At 36.7% G+C, this 21,816-nt stretch overlaps 1 protein-coding gene across 6 annotated transcripts in view; it reads right to left on the bottom strand.

Moving 5' to 3' along the window:
• The window catches only part of PHKA1 (phosphorylase kinase regulatory subunit alpha 1), a 139,669-nt gene that overhangs the window by 60,271 nt on the left and 57,582 nt on the right, over nt 1-21,816 (bottom strand). For all 6 annotated transcript variants that reach the window (XM_044911546.1, XM_044911548.1, XM_044911547.1 and 3 more), the window contains exon 14: nt 17,718-17,852. In XM_044911546.1, coding sequence (XP_044767481.1) covers nt 17,718-17,852 — 135 coding nt within the window. The remainder of the gene's footprint in view (nt 1-17,717; nt 17,853-21,816) is intronic.

Below are 21,816 nucleotides of genomic sequence, written 5' to 3'. Positions count from 1 at the left end.
AGGAATTTGTTGGCATATAGTTTTTCATAATATTCTGTTATATTTCTGTGGTGTTGGTTGTTATTTCTCCCGTCTCATTTATGATTTTATTTATTTGGGTCCTTTCTCTTTTCTTTTTAGTAAGTCTGGCTAGAGTCTTATCAACTTTATTAATTTTTTCAAATAACCAGCTTCTGGTGTCATTAATCTGTTCTATTGTTTTTAGTTTCTATATCATTTATTTCTGCTCTAATCTTCATTATTTCCTCCCTCTTTCTGGCTTTAGGCTTTGTTTGTTGTTCCTTTTCTAGCTCCTTTAGGTGTAAGGTTAGGTTGTTTGAAATTTTTCTTGTTTCTTGAAATAGTTCTGTGTTGCTATAAACTTCCCTCTTAGGAATGCTTATCTTCATTTGCTTCCATGTATTTTTAAATTACTTCTTTTATTTCCTGGTTGACCCATTCATTGTTTAGTAGCATGTTATTTAACCTCCCTGTATTTGTGGTCTTTCCAAATTTTTTCCTGTTTTTGACTTCTAGTTTCATAGCATTGTGGTCACAAAAGGTGCAGGTATGACTTCAATCTTCTTGTATTTGTTAGGGCCTGTTTTGTGGCCTATTATGTGATCAGTTCCGGAGAATGTTCCATTTGCACTTGGAAAGAACTGCTTTTTTAGGATGGAATGTTCTGAATAGATATGTTAAGTCCATCTGGTCCAGTGTGTCATTCAAAGCCATTTTTTCCTTGCAGATTTTGTTTAGATGATCTCTCCATTGATGTAGGTGGGGTGTAAAAGTCCCCTACTATTATTGCATTATCAATGAGTTCCTTTATGCTTATTATTAAATATTTTATATATTTTGGTGATCCCACATTAGGTGCATAAATATTTATAATTTTTATATCCTATTGTTGGATTGCCCCTTTATGATTATATAGTGCCCTTCTTTGTCTTTCTTAGTGTGTTTATTAATGTCTAGTTTGTCTGATATAAGTATTGCTACTCTTTCTTTTGACATCCATTTGGATGATAAATATTTCTCCAACCCTTCAGTTTCATTCTGCAGGTGTCTGTAGGTCTAAAATGTATCTCTTGTAGGCAGCATACAGATATTTTTTTTTTTTTAATCCATTCTGACACCCTATGTCTTTTGATTGGAGTATTTAGTCCATTTACATTCACAGTAATTATTGATAGATATGTACTTAGCACCATTTTACTACTTGTTTTGGTGGTTTCTGTATATTTTCTCTGATCTTCTCTTGTCTTTCTTGTGTTGCTGATTTTCTTTAGTGATATATTTGTATTTCTTTCTCTGTATTCTTTGCACTTATGAGTGGTCTTTGATATATGGGTACCATTAGGTTTGTATATAACCTCTTTCGCAAATAGCACTCTATAGTAAGTTAATGTTCAATTAAGGTTGAACCCATTCTTTTCTCCTCTTCCCCCCCACATTTTAGGTCTGTTATTATATTTTATATCCTTTTTAAAATGAGTTCCTTGAATGATTTTTTACAGAAATATTCATTTTTTACTGCTTTTTTGTTTCCTGCCTTTATACTGTTACTTTTAATCTCTCCTTTCCACTCAAAGAGTCCCCCTTTAATATTTCTTGCAGGGCTGGTTTAGTGGTCATGAACTCCTTTAGTTTTTGTCTGTCTGGGAAACTCTGTCTCTCTCCCTCTATTCTGAATGATAGCCTTGCTGGATAGAGGATTCTTGGCTGCAGAATTTTCCCATGCAGCACTTTGGATATATCACAGCACTCCCTTTGGGCTTGCCAAGTTTCTGTTGAGAAATCTGCAGCTAGTGTTATGGGTCTTCCCTTATAAATTAAGGACTTCTTTTGTCTTGCTGCTTTTAAGGTTTTTGTTTATCACCATGTTTTGCAAATTTAATTACAATACGGTTTGGTGTTGGCCTGCTTTTGTTGATTTTTTTTTAAAGATTTTTATTTATTTATTTGAGAGAGAGAGAATGAGAGACAGAGAGCATGAGAGGGAGGAGGGTCAGAGGGAGAAGCAGACTCCCCGCCGAGCAGGGAGCCCAACGCGGGGCTCGATCCCGGGACTCCAGGATCATGACCTGAGCTGAAAGCAGCTGCTTAACCAACTGAGCCACCCAGGTGCCCCTGTTGATTTTTTTTGATGGGAGTTCTCTGTGCCTCCTGGATCTGGATGTCTGTTTCCTTCCCCAGATTAGGGAAATTTTCAGCTATTATTTCCTCAAATAAGTTTTCTGCCCTCATTTCTCTCTCTTCTTCTGGGACTCCTATTACTATGAATGCTATTACATTTGATGGAGTCACTGAATTCCCTAAGTCTATTATCGTGTTCCATCATTCTTCTTTCTCTCTTTTATTTGGCTTCATTGTCTTCCATTATTTTGTATTCTATGTCACTAATTTATTCCTCTGTTTCTTTCAGCCTGCTGTTCATTGCATTAAGACTTTCCGATCTCATTTATTGCATTCTTCAACTCTGACTATTTTTTAACTCTTTAACCTGGTGGTAAGGGTCTTACTGGTGTCTTCCATTCTTTTCTCAAGCCCAGTGAATATCCTTATGATCATTGCATTAAATTCTCTAACAAGCATGTTATTTCTATCTGCTTCACTTAGATCTCTGACCATGGCCCTATCTTGTTCTTTCATTTTGGACAAATTCCTCCATTTTTGCATTTTGTCTATGTCTCTGACTTCTCTGTGTTAGAAAAGCCAGTTATGTCTTCTGCTCATGAAAGTAATGGTCTTATGAAGAAGAGGTCCTGTAATGCCCAAGGCCTAGCGCTTTAGGGAGTGCCTCCAGTGTGTGTTGCATGTGCTCTGCTATTGTGTTTTGCTCTATCCTTCTGGCCTGTCATCTGCAGATGCTCTCCTTGCCTTCTGTGGACATTATTTCCTCCCTGGATTGAATGTGATGAGTTTTAACTAGGTGTGTTCTAGTCTGCTTGTGATATGAGACCTGACACCACTTCCACAAGAACTGAGGTCCTGCAAAACTCTCTGTTTGGGACATGTGGTGTGGGCAGTCTTTTGTGCTGGTTTTCTGGGGGAGGGGCCAGCTGTGCTGGGACAGAGGCAAGCGTGGCTGAGAAAGGCAATTCCACTATAGTGCAAGGGGATGGGGCTTAGTGTAAGCAAGTTAGGTATCCAGTGTCAGCATTTGGCTGCTTCCAGCCAGTGGCTCTGTGTTTATGCTGAGGGGCGGAGGAGGGAAATGGCCCCAGCCAGCTCCTTTGTTCCTGGACAGATTTCTCCATGAATGTTGCCTTTCAGGGACACTCAAGAAGAGCAAATAATGTCCCCACTGTGTTCCGTAGGCAATCTTCACATCATTATTTCCATGCTGGATTCCCCTAGGTTGTTTGCCTGCCTTCTTTCGAGGAGCAGCACAGTGCTCTCTGGGGTCTATCCCAGTCTAGCCCGCTGACCCTTAAAACTCCAGGCTTCAAGCCCTGCTAGTTGTAAGAACTCACAAAATTCAGCTGCTCTAGGTTCTCCTTGTACATTCCCTTGTGTGCTCCCCACCCTCTCACCCTTCTCCAAGACCATGGCTCCATCCCCTCTGCAGCAGCCAGGATCTGTTTTCCCCCTAAGCCACATCTCTACATTTCCTACCTTCTTCAGTGTGGTCTCTTCACTCCTTTTAGTTGTAGCAGTCTTCAGGTTGATTGCTAGGGTATTTAGGATGATTTGATAGTGATCTAGTTGTATTTGTGGGATGAGGTGAGCCTAGGGTCCTCCTACTCTCCTGCCATCTTCCTCCTCTATCTTCCTTATCTATTCATTTATCAATGGACATGTGGCTGCTTCCATAATTTTACTATTGTAAATAATGCTGCTATAAACATAAGGGTGCATGTACCACTTTGAATTAATGTTTTCCTATTTTTTAAGTATATACCCAGTAGTGTGATTACTGGATCATAGGGCAGTTTATTTTTTAATTTTTTGAGGGTCCTCCATACTACTTTCCACTGGTGGTTGCACCAGTTTGCATTCCCACCAATAGTGCATGAGGTTTCATTTTTCTCCACATCCTCGTCAACACTTTTTGTTTCTTCTGTTGTTGATTTTAGCTATTCTGACAGGTGTGAGGTGAGAGCTCATTGTAATTTTGATTTGCATTTCCTTGATGGGAAGTGATGATGAACATGTGCCTGTTGGCCATGTGTAAGTCTTCTTTGGACAAATGTCTATGTCTTCTGCCCATTTTTAAATTATTTGTTGTTTGGGTGTTGAGTTTTATCAATTCATTTTATATTTTGGATACTAACCCATTATCAGATATGTCATTTGCAAATATCTTCTCCTATTCCATAGGTTGCTTTTTAGTTTTGTTGACTGTTTCCTTTGCTGTGTAGAAGCTTATTATTTTGATGTAGTCCCAATAGTTTATGTTTGTTTTTGGTGCAACTTTAAATGGGATCGTTTCCTTCGTTTTACTTTCTGCTGCTTCATTATTAATGTATAGGAATGAACAAATTACTGTACAATGATTTTGTTTCCTGAGACTTGAGTAAATTCATTTATGGGTTCTGTAGTGTTCTGGTGGAATCTTTAGGGTTTTCTATATATAGTATCATGTCATCTGCAAATAGTAAGAATTTTACTTCTTCCTTACCAATTGGGATGACTTTTATTTCTTTTTGTTGTCTGATTGCTGTGGCTAGGACTTCTAATACTATGTTGAATAAGTGGTAAAAATCTCTCATTTTTTTCCCCACTGAGTATGATGTTGACTGTGAGTTTTTTATATAAGGCCCTTATTATGTTGAGGTATGTTCCCTCTAAACCTATGTTGCAGAGAGGTTTTTTTTTTTTTTTTAAATCATAAATGGATATTGTATTTTGTCAAATGCATTTTCTGCATCTATTGAAATGATCTTATGGATTTTATCCTTTCTCTTATTGATGTGATGTATCATGTGATTGTTTTGTGAATATTAAACCATCCTTGCATTCTGGGAATAAATCACACTTGATCATTCTCTAGGATTTTTAATGCTTTGTTGGATTTAGTTTGCTAATATTTTGTTGAGGATTTTTGCACATATATTTGTGAGAGTTATTGGCCTATAGTTCTCTTTTTTGTGGTGTCTTCTTCTGGTTTTGGTATTAGGGTGATACTAGCCTCACAGAATGAATTTGGAAGTTTTCCTTCCTCTTCTATTTTTTTGGAATAGTTTGAGATGAACATGTATTAACTCTTCTTCAAATGTTTGGTAGAATTTGCTCGTAAAGCCCTCTCGTCCTGGACTTTTATCTTTTGGGGAGATTTTTGACTACTGATTCAATTTTATTCCTGGTAATTGGTCTATTCAAAGTTTCTATTTTTTGGGGCACCTGGGTGGCTCAGTGGGTTAAGCGGCTGCCTTCGGCTCAGGTCATGATCCCAGGGTCCTGGGATCGAGCCCTGCATCGGGCTCCCTGCTCAGCGGGGAACCTGCTTCTCCCTCTCCCTCTGCCTGCCTCTCTGCGTACTTGTTCTCTCTCTTTCTCTCTGTCAAATAAATAAATAAAATCTTAAAAAAAAAAGTTTCTATTTTTTCCTGCTTCAGTTTTGGTAGGTTATATGCTTCTAGGAATTTATCCATTTCTTCTAAGGTGTCCAATTTGTTGGCATATAGTTTTTCATAATATTCTCTTATACTCCTTTGCATTTCTGTGGTGTCAGTTGTTATTTCTCCTGTTTCATTTCTGATTTTGTTTATTTGGGTCCTCTCTCTCTCTCTTTTTTTTTTTTTTTTGATGAGTCTGGCTAGAGGTTTATTTTATTTTTTTAAAGATTTTATTTATTTATTTGACAGAGAGAGACACAGCAAGAGAGGGAACATAAGCAGGGGGAGTGGGAGAGGGAGAAGCAGGCTTTCCGCTGAGCAGGGAGCCCAACGTGGGGCTCGATCCCAGGACCCTGGAATCATGACCTGAGCCGAAGGCAGATGCTTAACAACTGAGCCACCCAGGTGCCCCTTGATGAGTCTGGCTAGAGGTTTATTAATGCTGTTGATCTTTCCAAAGAACCAACTCCTGGTTTCATTGATCTGTGCCATTGTTTTTCTTGGTTTCTATATCATTTATTTCTGCTCTCATCTTTATTATTTCCTTTCTTTTGCTGGGTCTGTGTTTTGTTTGTTCTTTCTTTTCTAGCTCCTTTAAGTATAAGCATAGGTTGTTTATTTATTTATTTTTTGCTTCTTGAGGTGAGCTTGTATTGCTATAAACTTTCCTCTTGGAACCACTTTTGCTGCATCCCAAGTATTTTGGACCATTGTGCTTCCATTTTCATTTGTTTCTATGTACTTTTTTATTTCTTCTTTTATTTCCTGCTTGACTCATTCATTGTTTAGCAGCATTTTTAAACCTCCATGTTTGTGTTCTTTCCTGATTTTTTCATATGACTACTACTTTGATAGCACTGTGTTCAGAAAAGTTGCATGGTATGATTTTGATCTTTCTGAATTTATTGAAACTTGTTTTGTAGCCTAATACGTCATCTATTCTGGGGAATATTCCATGTACACTTGAAAAGAATGTGTATTCTGCTGTTTTAGAATGGAATGTTCTGAAAATATCTGTTAAATCCATATGGTCCGGTGTATCATTCAAAGCCACTGTTTCCTTGTTGATTTTCTGTTTAGATGATCTGTGCATCAATGTAAGTGGAGTGGCAAAATCTCCTACTATTATTGTATTACTATTGATTATTTTCTTTATGTTTATTATTAATAATTTTATGTATTTGGGTTCTCCCATGTTCAGTGCATATTTACAATTGTTATATAATCTTATTGGATTGTCCTCTTTATTAATATATATATTGTCCTTCTTTGTCTCTTGTTACAGTCTTTGTTTTAAATTGTATTTTGTCTGATATAATTGTATTATTAACTATAGTCACCTAATGCACATTAGATCTCCAAACTTATTTATCTTATAATTGAAAGTTAGTACCTTTTGACCAACATTTCCTGATTTCCTCCACTCTTCAGCTCCTGGTACTCACCATTCTACCCTGTTTCTAGGAGTCTGGTGTATAAATATACATATATACATATATATATATATATATATATATATATATATATATATACACACATACATATATACATATGTATACACGCATATATATGTATACACACATATGTATATATGTATATGACATTTCTTTACCTGTTTTTCTGCCAATGAACATTTAGATTGCTTCCATGTCTTGGCTATTTTGAATAGTGCTGCAATCAACATGGGAGTGCAGATATCTCTTTGAGATAGTGATTTCATCTCCTTTGGATATATACCCAGATGTGGGACTGTTGGATCATAAGGTAATTCTATTAGGATTATATTTTCTATTTCTGTGAAAAAAGCTACTGGAATTTTGATAGGGATTGCACTGAATCTATACATGGCTTCATAATGGTTGGTTGTTATTGAGTTGTAGGAGTTCTCAATATAGTCTGGATATTAATCCTTTATCAGATAAGATTTGCAGATATTTTCTGTCATTCTGTGTGTCGCCTTTTCACTTTGTTGATGGTGTTTTTTGATGCAAATAAGTTTTCAATTTTAATGAAGTCCAGTTTATCTAATTTTTCTTTTGTTGTCTGTGCTTTTGGAGTTATATCCAAGAAATGACTGCCAAATCCAATTTTATGAGGCTTTCCTCCTCTATTCTCTTCTAAGAGTTGTATAATTTTAGGTTTCGGTTTTTGATCCATTTTGAGTTAATCTTTGTATATGGTATATGGTAAAGTAAGGGTTCAACTTCATTCTTTTACACATGGATATCCAGTTTTCCCAGCACAGTATCTTGAGGACTGACCTTTCGCCACTGAATGGACTTGGCACCTTTGTCAAAAATCATTTGACTGTATCTGCAAGGATTTATTTCTGGGATTTCTATGGATCTGTCTTTATGCCAGTAGTACACTCTTTTGATTACTGTCACTTTGTAGTAAGTTATAAAATCAGTAAATGTAAGTTTTCCATCTTTGTTTTTCTTTTTCAAGATTGTTTTGGGGTCCCTTGAGATTCTGTATGAATTTCAGGATGAATTTTTCTATTTTTGCTAAAAATATCATTGGGTTTTAGATAAGGATTGCATTGAATCTGTCCATCATTTTGGATAGTACTGACATCTTCCAATCCGTGAACATGGCTGCCTTTCCATTTATTTGCGTCTTCTTTAATTTCTTTCATAAACATTTTATCATTCTCAGTGTACAAATCTTTTACCTCCTTGGTTACATTTATTCCAAACTATTTTATTATTTTTTTGATGTAATTGTAAATGGAATTGTTCTCTTAATTTTTCTTTTGGATTGTTTATTATTAATGTCTAAAAATGCAACTGATTTTTGCATGTTGCTTTTGTATCCTGCAATTTTGCTGAATTTGTGCTAACTTTTTTTTTTTTTTAGTAGAATCTTCAGGGTTTTTTTACACGTAAGGCCATGTAGTCTGCAAACGTTTTTACTTATTCCTTTCTGACTTAAATGCCTTTTATTTCTTTTTCTTGCCCACTTGCTCTGGCTAGAACTTCCAATACTAATTAGAAGTCTGTATTTCTGTTTTTGATTGTATTTTTTCTTTTGGCTTTCATTTATTTGGTTTCCTAGCATATCTTATTATATATTTTCAATGCTGAATACACTATACAAAGAATTGTAGAGGTTCTGGATGATATTATTTTCTTCCAGAGGTGATTTAGTTTATTTTGGCAGGCAGATACACTACAAGCAGATCACCTCAGTCCAGTCAGTGACTGAGAAGACTGTGTTTTAGGCTTTGTGTTTCAGGCTTTCCAAGAACAGGTCTATTTGTGATTTGCCTTTACTTTTAGGGTGTAGCTCGCCCTTCAGGGACTCACCTGAAAACCTGGAGTGTTTATCACAGCTTCTTCCACAAAGAAAGGTCCTGAAATAAAATTTTTGTTTTCCTAGCAGTGAGACTTTATACTTCATTTCTTGGCCTCTCATCCCATGCAAGCACAGCAAATGCCTCAAAGGGAAACTGCACAGAGAATAAAGAATGGTGCTTACTTTTCTGAAGTTCTCTTCTCTTCAGGGTTTTGGCTTCTCAAGTTCTGGCCATCTTAATTATTTTCCTTTCTTTTTTTTTTTTTAAGAATTTATTTATTTATTTGACAGAGAGAGAGACAGCGAGAGAGGGAACACAAGCAGGGGGAGTGGGAGAGGGAGAAGCAGGCTTCCCACAGAGCAGGGAGCCTGATGCGGGGCTCGATCCCAGGACCCTGGGATCATGACCTGAGCCAAAGGCAGACACTTAACGACTGAGCCACCCAGGCGCCCCCTTAATTATTTTCTAATGCCCTCATTTACCTCTATTTTTTAAATATAGCCATTGTAGTGGTTCTTAGTATTAAGATTAGTCTGATACAAACAATTTCACAGCTGGAAGCTGAAAGTCTACCTTATTCTTTTTAACTGTGGCACAACATATCATAATTCAACCATTCTTGTTCATACATATTAGGTTGCTCCTAACTGTTGTTTTGCCATTACAAATTATGTTGTAATGAACAGCTTTGTACATATATCCTTGTGCACTTGTATGAGCACTATATAGGATAGATTCCTGTAAGTAAGGTTGTTAGTCAAAGATATGTGTATAAATTTTTTTTATAGGTAATGCCAAATTGCCTCTGATTTACACTACTACCAGGAGTGCTGAGAGTGTCCATTTCTCCACATATTCACCAGCAATAGATATTATCAATCTTAACTTTTGTGAAATTGATGGGGAAAAGTTTTTATTTCATTGTTGTTTTATCTTACATTCCCCAATTATTAAAGAGGCTGAAGCTTGACAACTTAAAAAGGAGAAACTGTGACCAACAGCACCAAAAAGTAACATACACACACATACATGTGTTAGTGAGTCTATGTATGTACAGTAAATGATTAAGGTGACATTTCAAAACAGTGTTTATATGAACTGTTCAGTCAATAGTGCTGGGAAGTATTTGGCAAACAAGTTATGATTCTTACATCATAAGATAAACTAAAATTACAATTCTAGACTAAGAGCTAAATGTAAAATTGTAACTATAAAGAACTAAGAAAATATAGTGAAAATGTATCTGACCTAGGGATGAATCTATCTTTCTAAGCATAACAGCAAAGAAACCAAAAAGGAGACAATTTTACTATGCAAAAATGTAAAACTTTTATATATCAAAATCAAATACAAAATTAAAAGGCAAATGATAAAATAGCAAAATATTGCAATAACACGTGGAAGACAAAGTATTGGCATCCTTAATATATAAAAAATCTTGTCTAAAGCAATAAGAAATTGACAATTTTCCAGTAGAAAAATGGCAAAAGAATATACATAAATAATTTGCAAAATAAATAGAAAAAACATCTACTTAATTTATAAAAACAATTATCATCCATATGTCTAAAAAATTGAAATCATGCTAACACAGATATTAAAATAGTGTTGTAGGAGGTTATTTAAGAAAATATAATAGGGTTCATCATACATTATTATGTTGCAAAGTACAAATAGCAAAGACTGTTCTTTCTGACACCATTCTTCTAAAAAACAAGTGTGTATTTATTTTATAAAAAAATAACTGGAAGCAAATACTCCAAAACAAAAATAGTGGCTTCCTATGAGTTTAGAATTATAGGTGAGTTTTATCTTTTTCCTTTGTGCTTTTCTCTATTTTCCAGTTCCCTTCATTCAACATGTACATATCAATTTGTAATCACAACTTACTACTTATGAAAACTGAAGAGAATGAGAATAGCACATCTATTCAAATGAAACTAGGAGATAAATTTACAATTTCTGAAGAAATGAAAGATATATCTGATAAAATGGATGTATTTGATGTTCAAAAATCTACACAAAAGCAAGAAAATAATTATCTAAAAGAAAATTACAGAACAGAAAATATATACATTACAAACTTCATTGATAAAAGCTTACCATAATGTATACTTAAAGAATTGATAAATATATATGAAAATGTGCAGATCCTGTTAGATATGCAAGCCATAGGAAACACAATTTCAAAAAAAAGTAAAGCAAAAGTGAAGAAATGCATACCCTCACTGGGAATCAAAGAAAGGCAATTAAAATAGCACGTGTAGTAAAACTATTAATCTAACAAAAACAAATGATAAAAATCCAATGTTGGTGGTGTAGTAAAAATAAAAAGGTATATTTTATTATTTACTGATGTCACTAAAAATTGGTTGGTATTTCTAAAGAATAATCTGGCAACATAAAACAAGAACTACAAAGTCGTCCATACTCTTTTATCCAGAATCCCTTTTCTGAGAATATACTCCAAAGAAACCGAAGTATACATATGAAAGCCTATACAAAGGCATTCATAGAATGACAAAAACTTTTGAAACAATTCAAGTACCCAATAATTAGGGAATAATTACTTTAATTTGATGGAATAATATATAGTTCTTTCAATATGTAAGAATACTCACATGAAAGAATAAGTGAAAAAAAACACAAGTTAATATGCATACACTGAAAACTATAAATATATCTATGTGCCCTAACAGATTAGAAAAGAATTAGAATTATATAAAGATTTAAGTTGAACATTTATGAAGTTCTTATGTTCCTAAAGTTGATTAATCTCATACTTTTAAAACAAGATTTATTAATTAATTAATTATTTATTTATTTAAGAGAGAGCAAGTGAGCGGGCATGGGTGAGCGGGGGGAGGGGCAAAGGGAGAGGGAGAAGGAGAGAAGCAGACTCCCCAGTGAACATGGAGTCTGATGGGGCTCCATCCCACAACCATGAGATCATGACCTGAGCCAAAACCAAGAGTTGGATGCTTAACCGACTGAGCCACCCAGGCGCCCCAATTAATCTCATACTTTAAAAGTTTTTTAAAAATATATTATGGAACTGAAATACATGAAATACAATGTTTGAGGTGAGGCAGACATTCCCATTTAGTTAACATATATACATGAACACACCTGGTGAAGAAATCTTTTTTTTGGTGGTATTACAGTTGTCACTTTATGTATGCTTGAAGTAATTTTGTAATTGTGAAATTGTTGCTATGATAAAATTTTGAAGATTCACTCATTTGATAAGTTATCAGATCATGCCTTTTATGACTTTTGCAGACAAATCTACCTTTTTTCTCCTGGGCTTTGTACATAACACCACTACTACAGTATTTATAAGACTGCACTATAATTAGCTGGTTACATGTCTATGTCACCCACAGCATCTAGCCCAGTGCCTGGTACATAATAAGTGAGCAACAGATTGTTATGAAAGAATAAATGAATGAAGCAAATGAAAGAACATATTTGGAAAGTAAATGCAGCTTGTTACTAGAGTCCCTGTAATGGTTAATCACTCATTAAACTCAAGACCCATCAGTCTTCATTTCCTTTGACTAGGAAATAATAACTTAGTAAGAGGCTCTAAACAAAGTGTAGGCTTTGAAAAAGCAATCAGTAAGGAGTTTGCGTCAATTTATTGGAAAAATGTGACGTGATGCAGGTCGATTCCAAGAATAATGGCCCAGCACTTGGAAATTACCTATATCCTAGTAAGATTATGCTGAATTTAGAACAATAAATGTGAAGAAGCAAAGGGTAAATTTAACCTATCATCTTCTGAGTAAGAGCCAGAGATAATCAGGTCAAAGTCACCAGTAGGACTTACATGAACTTCAAACCATAAAGACTTCTAAGAGGGGCAAAGAAGGTGACTAGAAAATCAACTAATACTTGTTCCTGGAAGAAGATTTGGGCTAGATAGAGAAATACCTTCCTTATGTCAACAGATTTAGTGGACTGGTATCTGGAAATTAGGAGCACATTATAGTCTGAGACTAGAGGGAATGGCCGAGATGATAAAAAACATGAAGCAGATTCTGGGAAGGGCTAAAATACCCATCCCATCTTGTAAAGAATCAACCCAAATTAATCTCTGAAGTTTCAGAGTCTTGACTTGGAATTTATCTCAGATAGGGTTGAATAAGTGAGGGGAACCAGGGGCTCAGTATTTTGTAATAGTCAAGCTAAGCTGTGGCTAGATTTCAGAAATTAATTAAGAGTTGAGATCTATATTCAATAAACTTGTTGATTTCTACGTGTTTATATTTTAGTTTCCCATTTTTTAGATTTTATTTTATTAGGTTATGTTAGTCAACATACATTACATCATTAATTTTTGATGTAGTGTTCCATGATTCATTGTTTGCGTATATACCCAGTGCTCCATTCAATAGGTGCCCTCCTTAATACCCATTACTGGGCTAACCCATCCCCCCCACCCCCTCCCCTCTAAAACCCTCAGTTGGTTTCTCAGAGTCCACAGTCTCTCATGGTTCATCTCCCTCTCAGATTTCCCCTCTTCATTTTTCCCTTCCTACTATCTTTTTTTTTTTTTTAACATATAATGTATTATTTGTTTCAGAGGTAGAGGTCAGTGATCCGAAGGGGTATGAGCACCCCAATGTTTATAGCAGCAATGTCCACAATAGCCAAACTATGGAAAGAGCCAAGATGTCCATCAACAGATGAATGGATAAAGAAGAGGTGGTATATATATATACAATGGAATATTATGCAGCCATCAAAAAACATGAAATCTTGCCATTTGCAACAACGTGGATAGAACTAGAGGGTATTATGCTAAGAGAAATAAGTCAATCACAGAAAGACAAGTATCATATGATCTCACTGATAAGAGGAATTCTTAATCTCAGGTAACAAACTGAGGATTGCTGGAGTGGTGGAGGGTGGGAGGGATGGGGTGCCTGGGTGATGGACATTGGGGAGGGCATGTGCTATGGTGAGCTCTGTGAATTGTGTTAGACTGATGAATCAGTTTCCCATTTTTTAAAGTAAAGTTTCTTTAGAACATTTCAACTTTGCACTTGAATTAAAAAGAAAAGGAATTTTGTACATTAGAGCTAGGATGGAAGAAAGGGGAAATCTGTATATTCCTAAAGTCAGATGTAATATTAATAGCTCTGGGAGTTAAGGCCCTACTGGCATAAAATATGAGTGTTTAGGAGAGACAGAGAAAAGTCACCTCTTACTGTTGGTCCTTTCCTCCTTGGTTGATTCCATCTCAATTGAGATCTACATACGTAACTGCTGTAGAAATTGAGTGTCTGAAGTAGGTGTTAGTAAAAAGGAAAGGAGACTGGTTTTGAGCTGGACAAGATTTGGCTTGGCTGTAATTACTAACAGACCATTCTTGGTGAAAAAGAAAAGTACACACACACACATATATATACATACACACACACACACACACACACACAAAGTAGGCTTTGGGTTTGTAAGTGACAATCCATTATCTAGGATATAATCTTTATTTATAAATTTGCCCTTTGGGGCACCTGGGTGGCTCAGTCGTTAAGCGTCTGCCTTCAGCTCAGGTCATGATCCCAGGGTCCTGGGATCGAGCCCCACATCAGGCTCCCTACTCTGCAGGAAGCCTACTTCTCACTCTCCCACTCCCCCTGCTTGTGTTCCCTCTCTCGCTGTCTCTCTCTCTCTGTCAAATAAAATCTTAAAAAAAAAAAAAAAAAATTTGCCCTTTTGTGGCCTGATTTAAGATTGTATTAATTTCTAAGTGGTGCTATAACAAATTACTACAAACTTAGTGGCTTAAAATAACACACATTTAAACTCTTACAGCTCTGAAAGTCAAAAGTCCAAAATAGGCTTTATGGGTATTATAAGGTATAATCAAAATGTCAGCAGGGCTGGTTCCTTCTGGAGGCTCGGGGGAGAATCTGTCCCTTGCCTGTTGCAACTTCAGAGGATAAGGCTAGTAGCCTTATCACTTCAATCTCTTTAGTAGCCTTATCACTTCAATCTCTTGCTTCAGTCCTCACATCTACTTCTATAGGCAGATCTCCCTTTGGCTCCCTCCTATAAATAGGACACTTGTGATTACATTTAGGGCCCACCTGGATAATCCAGACTAATCCTCCCATCTCAATCTCTTTAACTTATTCACACTTGTAAATTCCCTTTTGCTATATACGGTAACATTCACAGGTTCCAGGGATTAGGGCCTGGATACCTTTGGGGACCATTTTTTAGCCTTCCATAGTCCATCCCCTGGCCCCTAAAGATTCATATCCTTCCCACTTACAAAGTGCATTCATCCCATTCCAACATTCTGCAAACTCTCAACACATTACAGCATCAACTGAAGTCCAAAATCTCTTCTAAATATCATTATTTATAAAGTCCCAAATCTCATCAGCTAAATCAGGTATGGGTGAGGATATGGGTATGATACATCCTGAGGCAAAATTCCTCTCCATTTGAAACTAGAAAACAAGTTATATTCTCTAAAAATACAGGGGTAGAATACAAATTATAGACATTCTCATTCCAAAAGGGAGAAAATGGAAGGAAGGAGTCAGCAGCCCCAAACAGTTTTAAAATCCAACTGGGCAAACTCCATTAGGTTTCAAGGCATGGTAGTAATCCTCTGTGGTTTGAGGCTCTGTCCTCTGGGCCCAAGGCACCTCCCTTGGAGTCATCCTTCCTTTTTCTTGAAGAATAGCACTTGTTCACAGCCTAGTAGTTTTATCAGCCTGCTTCCTGGCTACAGAACTTGGGGAGTTCAATATTCTTCTTTAATCTTGTCCTCTGTCTCTTTCAGTCCTATTTGGCAGTGTTTCTGCATATATAACATTCTCAAAAACTTTGTGGGTATTGCATATATGTCATGGGGGTTCATGCCATTAGACAAGAGTGTCCTTCCTAAGATCTTTCCTGGATAATCATATCTCTATTCCTAGATTCTGCTAATATGGTTGAGGGAATCCATGAGTCACAGCCTTATCTCTTCAAAGAGTGTGAATGAATACACCGATCTTTTGATCTTTCTGAAATTCTAGAAGAAGGCTGTCCAGCCATGTCCTTGACCTTTTTTCCAGAGCATGCTTTCCTGACAGCCAATCTCCTAATTTTATCATCTTTTCCCATCTAAGACTTTCATCAAGTCCTGGTTCCTTTTTGCTTAACTATTCTTCCCTCAATTATCTTTTTCCTCTTGCATTTTACTATAAGCAGCAAGAGAAAAACCAGGCCATGATTTCAACACTTTGCTTGAAAATCTCCTCAGCTAAATATCCAAGTTCATATTTTTTTTTTTAAAGATTTTATTTATTTATTCATGACAGACAGAGAGAGAGAGAGAGAGGCAGAGGGAGAAGCAGGCTCCCGAGGAGCAGGGAGCCCGATGCGGGACTCGATCCCAGGACCCTGAGATCATGACCTGAGCCGAAGGCAGACGCTTAACCATCTGAGCCACCCAGGTGCCCTCCAAGTTCATAATTTATAGTTGTGTTTTCCACATAATACAGGACACAATTCAGCTAACAATCCTTCTGTCACTATACAACAAGGATCCTTTTCCTCAAGTTTGCAATAACACGTTCCTAATTTCTTTTTGAGCCCTCACTGGCCATGCCTTTAACATCCCTATTTCTACCAACAGATTGTTTAAAGCAATATAGACTTTTTCTATCATGTGACTCAAAATTCTTCCAGCCTCTATCCATTACCTGATTACAAAGCCACTTCCACATTTTTTAGATATTTGTTACAGCATTACCCCACTTCTTAGTACCAAAATCTGTATTACTTTCCCATTCCTGCTGTTAACAAAGTACCACAAACTAAGTCGCTTAAAACAACACATATTTATTCTCTTACATTTCTGGAGGTCAGAAGCCCAAAATGAGTCTTTCAGGACTAAAAACAAAATCAAGGTGTTAAAAAGGCTGTTCTGGAATCTCCAGGACAGAATCTGTTCCTTGCCAATTCTAACTTTTAGAGGCTGTGGGCATTCCTTGGAAATCTTTGACTCATAGCTGCATCACTCTAATCTCTTGTTTCTGTTGTCACATGTCCTACCTTCTATAGTCTGAATTCCCTCTGCCTTCCTTTTATAAGGATACTTGTGATTACATTTAAGGTCCACCTGGAAAATCCAGGATAATATTCCTTGTCTTGAGCTCCTTAAATTAATCATACCTGCCTATATAAAGTAATATTCATAGGTTCCAGGAATTAGGACCTATACACCTTTGGGGACCATTAATCAGTCTTTCACAAGGGTAGTTTGGAAATTTGCAGAGCTTTTTTTTTTTTTTTTTTTTTTTAGTTAATAGTGTAGTGATTTGTTTAATGTCAAATTTGTAATAAATTGTATAAGTTTGTAATTTGTAGTAATCTGCTTAATGTGTCTATCATTAAGTTTAATAAATTAAATAAAAATTGAAGTACTAATCAAAATAAATATTAGATTAAGTGGAATTTTCTAATATTGTCAACCAATTCATTATATGACAGTATAAAAGACCTAAAAAAAGTTCCTTGGCTATTACTCTACATAAAATTAACATGTATTCAAAATGGAAATACAGGTCTCAAGAAAGGGGAGAACATGTTAGTTAAGCATGCACTTGGAATGAAGATACAATATTATTTGCTAACAGTCACACCCTATGTACCAGATTCATAAGCACATCTAAAATTATCAAGCTTGCTCAGGATATACTGGATTAGAAACTTAGGTTCCAGAGGCTCTAAATTCCCTCTCAGATCCAGTTTAATAAAGCAGTACAAGATCAAAAAAATAAATAAATAAAAAGGATAGAAACCAGCCTGTATCGAATAATGCTTTGATTGTTATAATGACAGATTATTAAGGCCGATCTCCTTACCTAGGCTGGAATAAATGTGGCTGAGAATGCGGGCTGGTTGTACTCTGATAGGGTATACCTCAGCAATGGTCTCCACATCGATTCCCCTGTCCTTCAAAATGGCCTTGATTTCTTCTGTCTCAGCTAGAATGGAAACTATAGGAAGGAAAGAAGATGAGGTCAACAGAAACTTTTATTTCAATAGGAACCTAAAAATCTCTCAAGCCACATAATTTCTTTTGAAGGGAAGAGAAAGAAAATGGGAGGAAATTAACAGTTATTGAGGAACTTTGAAGAAACAAGTCTCATGCTAGGTACATAACACTATTACCTAAATGGAAAAGGAAAAAGGATCTCATGACTAGAGTATTAGATTCTGCTTTTTTGGCTAAGTACCTATGTGCTCCTAGAGAATGCAATACTCTTTATATCTGAGATCCCATGTTCGAATAGGGGAAAAAAAATCCAACATGAGGTGTGTTACAGCTTTGGTAAAAGTTGATTCTCCAAGGCTCTTTCATATCCTTAAGAACAGACAGGAGTTTGAGGGTAATAAAGAACACCCAAATAGTAAGAATTACTCTATAGCCAGAGCATGGTAGAAGACAAGGTAAACTGGGAATAAAGAATTGAGGTGCCATAGTTAAAACTGTGTGTGGTTGTTTTGGGATTGGGGGGGGTAGGCTCTAGACTCTGAGCATGACAAGCCTGGACAGCTCCCTTTTATTCCTGTTATATTCATGTCTCTGAAGTGCTTATCATACTCACAAGGGAGGAGGCCAAGTCAGCTCCCTGACCCTTCTGTTTACTTTCCCTCTAGGGGACAGATACCTGCCTGGGGGCTAATAATCTGAGTGGGGCCTCAGCTGGCTTGACACTAAGCACTGAGGGCAAATATGTGCCGTATTCCTGTTTCTCCAGTGCTGGTGGATGTGTTGAATTGGGTTTATGCGAAAATGAAGGTACCATTTGATTCATTCAAGTTTACCAGTATTTTCTATGTTGAGTGTTTGGGACAAAAGCCTAGTTAACAGAGTTTTACTTTCTTTTTCTTTGCCATTGTCTTTTGTATATGTCTTTCTTTGTGTGTGTGTGTATCTTTCTATCTTGGGAGCCTCATGGTATTGTGCTGCTGTGGTCTGGGTCAGGATATGCAGGATATAGTGATCACAGGGCCCCCTGGACATAACACAATCTCGATTACTTATAACTGGAAACATGAAAATAACAAAGATTCTCCAGGGAAAATATACAAAGGAAGAATGATAGTGAGCTAAGGAAAGTCCAGGAAAACACATGTGGTCATCCATTCATTCATTAACAAACATTTACTAAGCACCTAAATGGATGAAGTACTATACTAGGCACTAGGGATAAAGAGATGGGTAAGTTAGTCTCTCTCTTGAAGAGCTTACAGTGTAATGGAAGTGACACACACATAAGCCAATTATAAAATAAGCTGCTAGGTAACTAGAGATATGCACAAAACACTGTAAGCCCCAAAGAGCAACACGTATCAAGTCTGGGACAGGTAGAGAGTGGTTTCAGAAAAGGCTTTCTGAAAGAGATGATGTCTAAGCTGAGTTTGAAAGAATGAATGTTAGCCAGGAGAAAGAAGGGAATAGGGATGGGGAAATCCATTTTAGGTACAAGGTACACGATGCATGGAAATGAAAAAAGAACGTGTGTGGGGGGTGGGGAGGAACTACATACACTTCAATATTGCTGTAGCATAAAATAGTTTGCACAGTGGTTTAAAAAAAAGAATCTGGAAAGGCAGACAGAGGCTAGATCTTTATGGAGGGTGTATGTGTCACTTTTAGGATTTTGTATTTTATCTTTGGGTAATGATTTCCAAACTGCATTCTACTGAGCTTCAGGGATCTGCAGAGAGCAATGCACTGAAAGAGAGGCAAATGAACAACACTTTGGGGTGCTAGGAACACTTTCGACCCCAACATCTGAGCTTTTTTTTTACTTTATGTTTTATAAAATATTTAGGAAATTCCACCTATGTGCTAAGCACTGCCAAATGCTAGCAGTACAGAGATAGACATGATCCCTGGAGAAAATGGCGCTGATACTGAGTTCTGCTAGAAGGCTGAATAGAAATTAATCTGGCAAAGGTGAAGGTAAAAGTAAGGGAGTTGTTCCAGGTAGAAGAAACAGCACAAACAAAGGCTCAAGAGCAACATGGAACAAGGCAGATCTAGGAATTATAAAATGTTCTTTACAGCAGGGGCGTGGAGCGTGAAGGGGCCATTGTAAAAAATGACAATGCAGACAGGTTCAAACACCAGATCATAAAAGGCCTTATAAGCCATGTGAAGGAGGTTGACAATGGAAACCCTTGTAAGTTGTAATGAGGGGATTAATATGTCCATAACTGCACCTTAAAAAAGAACATATTAATGTTTGATGATTAAAGAATAAACTGATGGACTGTTGTGGGCCTAGACTGAAGACAGGGATACCACTTAAAAATTTATTGCACTAATGTAAGTGAGAGATGCTAATTACCTAGATTAGGATCATGACATTTGTGCTGGAGAGGACTAGATGGATTTCAGAATCAATTAGAAGGTAAAGAAATCAGGATTTGTTAGCTGATTGAATATAGGAGGTGAAAGAGGGGGAGATATTGAGAACGATTTCCCAGGTATTTGTATGTGTAACTAAGAGAATGGTGTGGCCTTTAGTGACACAGGCACATAGGGAGAAAAGCAGGCATGGATGATATAATAGTAGGAGGGTGCAGCTGTCTAATTTTAGACATGTTGAGTTTCAAGTGCCTGTGAAACATCCAAGTGAGGCCATCTTAAAGAACAGTGATATAGATTCAGGAGTCATTAGCATATAAAGAGATGAGATGGGTCAAGGAGAATATATATAGAAAAAAAGAAAAGAGACCCCAGAATATAACCTTGAGGAAGTTCAACATACAAGAAATGGGCAGATGAAGAAAAGCCTAGGGTGGGAATGAGGAGTTTTTGTCCCAAGGCTGATATTTTCTTTGTGGTATAGGAGGTGAAGTCATCTTCTGAGAGTGAAGAACTCAGGAGACAGGAAAAGGGAGAAGGTGTGGAATAGGAGGAGGCTGAGAGACAAGAACAAATAATCTAAGTAATAAGGTCAATGGACAGAACTCCCAGGAATACCAACAGTTAGGGGGCAAAGAGAATAGGAAGCCCAGAATGAGACAGAAAATTGCAAAATTTAGGTTGAAGAAGATCCAAGAGATGGTATCACAGAAGACATGGGAGTTAAGAGTTTCCAGAAAGATAAACAATAAATGAAACAGAAAGATCTACTAAGATGTGGATTGAAAAATACTTACTGAATTTTTCAATAACTTAAGCAAAAGCATTTTCAGAGGAATTATAAACTAGACTGGAAAGGACTGCAGAATGCATGGCATATAAAGAAGAGGAAATTCAGTTGAGAAAGGAAAGATAGGATAACTAAAGGGAGATGACTATGTAAATAAACTAAAACCCAGAACCAACAGAGAGGAAGAGTTTGAAGAAACAGGAAAGAGTAGGTTTCTAGGAAGGCTGGGGAAGAGGATAAGATCAAGCACTGGAAGGAGGAGTTGGCCTCGAAGAGAAGAAATACCTTTTCTGAGACCAGAGAAAAGGAGACAAGGATGAGTGAAAATATAAGTAAGATTGTGGTGGGGGGCTGGGAAACTGACAACAATCAGAATATTAAGATTATCTAGCTAGATTAAGATATCTAACCTTGGTAGCAGGCCAAGAAAGAGGATGAAAGTAAGGGATGGGGTTGAAAACAGGTTTGGAATAGTGGTCGAAAAGAATGAAAATGCTGAGTAACAGTAAAAACAAGGACCAGCAGGAGGCACTGTGAGTCTAGTTGAGTTGGAGACTGCAGAATTACAGTGCTACCATCTGCTCCTTTGTGTGATTTTTTTTTTTTCTAGTAGTTTTAGCAGGCCAGGTACAGGATCAGAAAATGCAGACTGGAAGAGGCTGGGAAGATGACAGAGGAGAACCCTCAGCTTGCCTCGTCCCATACATACAACTAGATAACACTCAGCAGTGTAAATAACCCAGAAAACGATCTGAAGACTGGCAGAACAAACTCCACAACTAAAGGTAGA

The sequence above is a fragment of the Neomonachus schauinslandi genome, chromosome X (genome assembly GCF_002201575.2).
Source record: "Neomonachus schauinslandi chromosome X, ASM220157v2, whole genome shotgun sequence".
Taxonomy (NCBI): Eukaryota; Metazoa; Chordata; class Mammalia; order Carnivora; family Phocidae; genus Neomonachus; species Neomonachus schauinslandi.
This window is presented reverse-complemented; position numbering and strand designations above follow the sequence as displayed.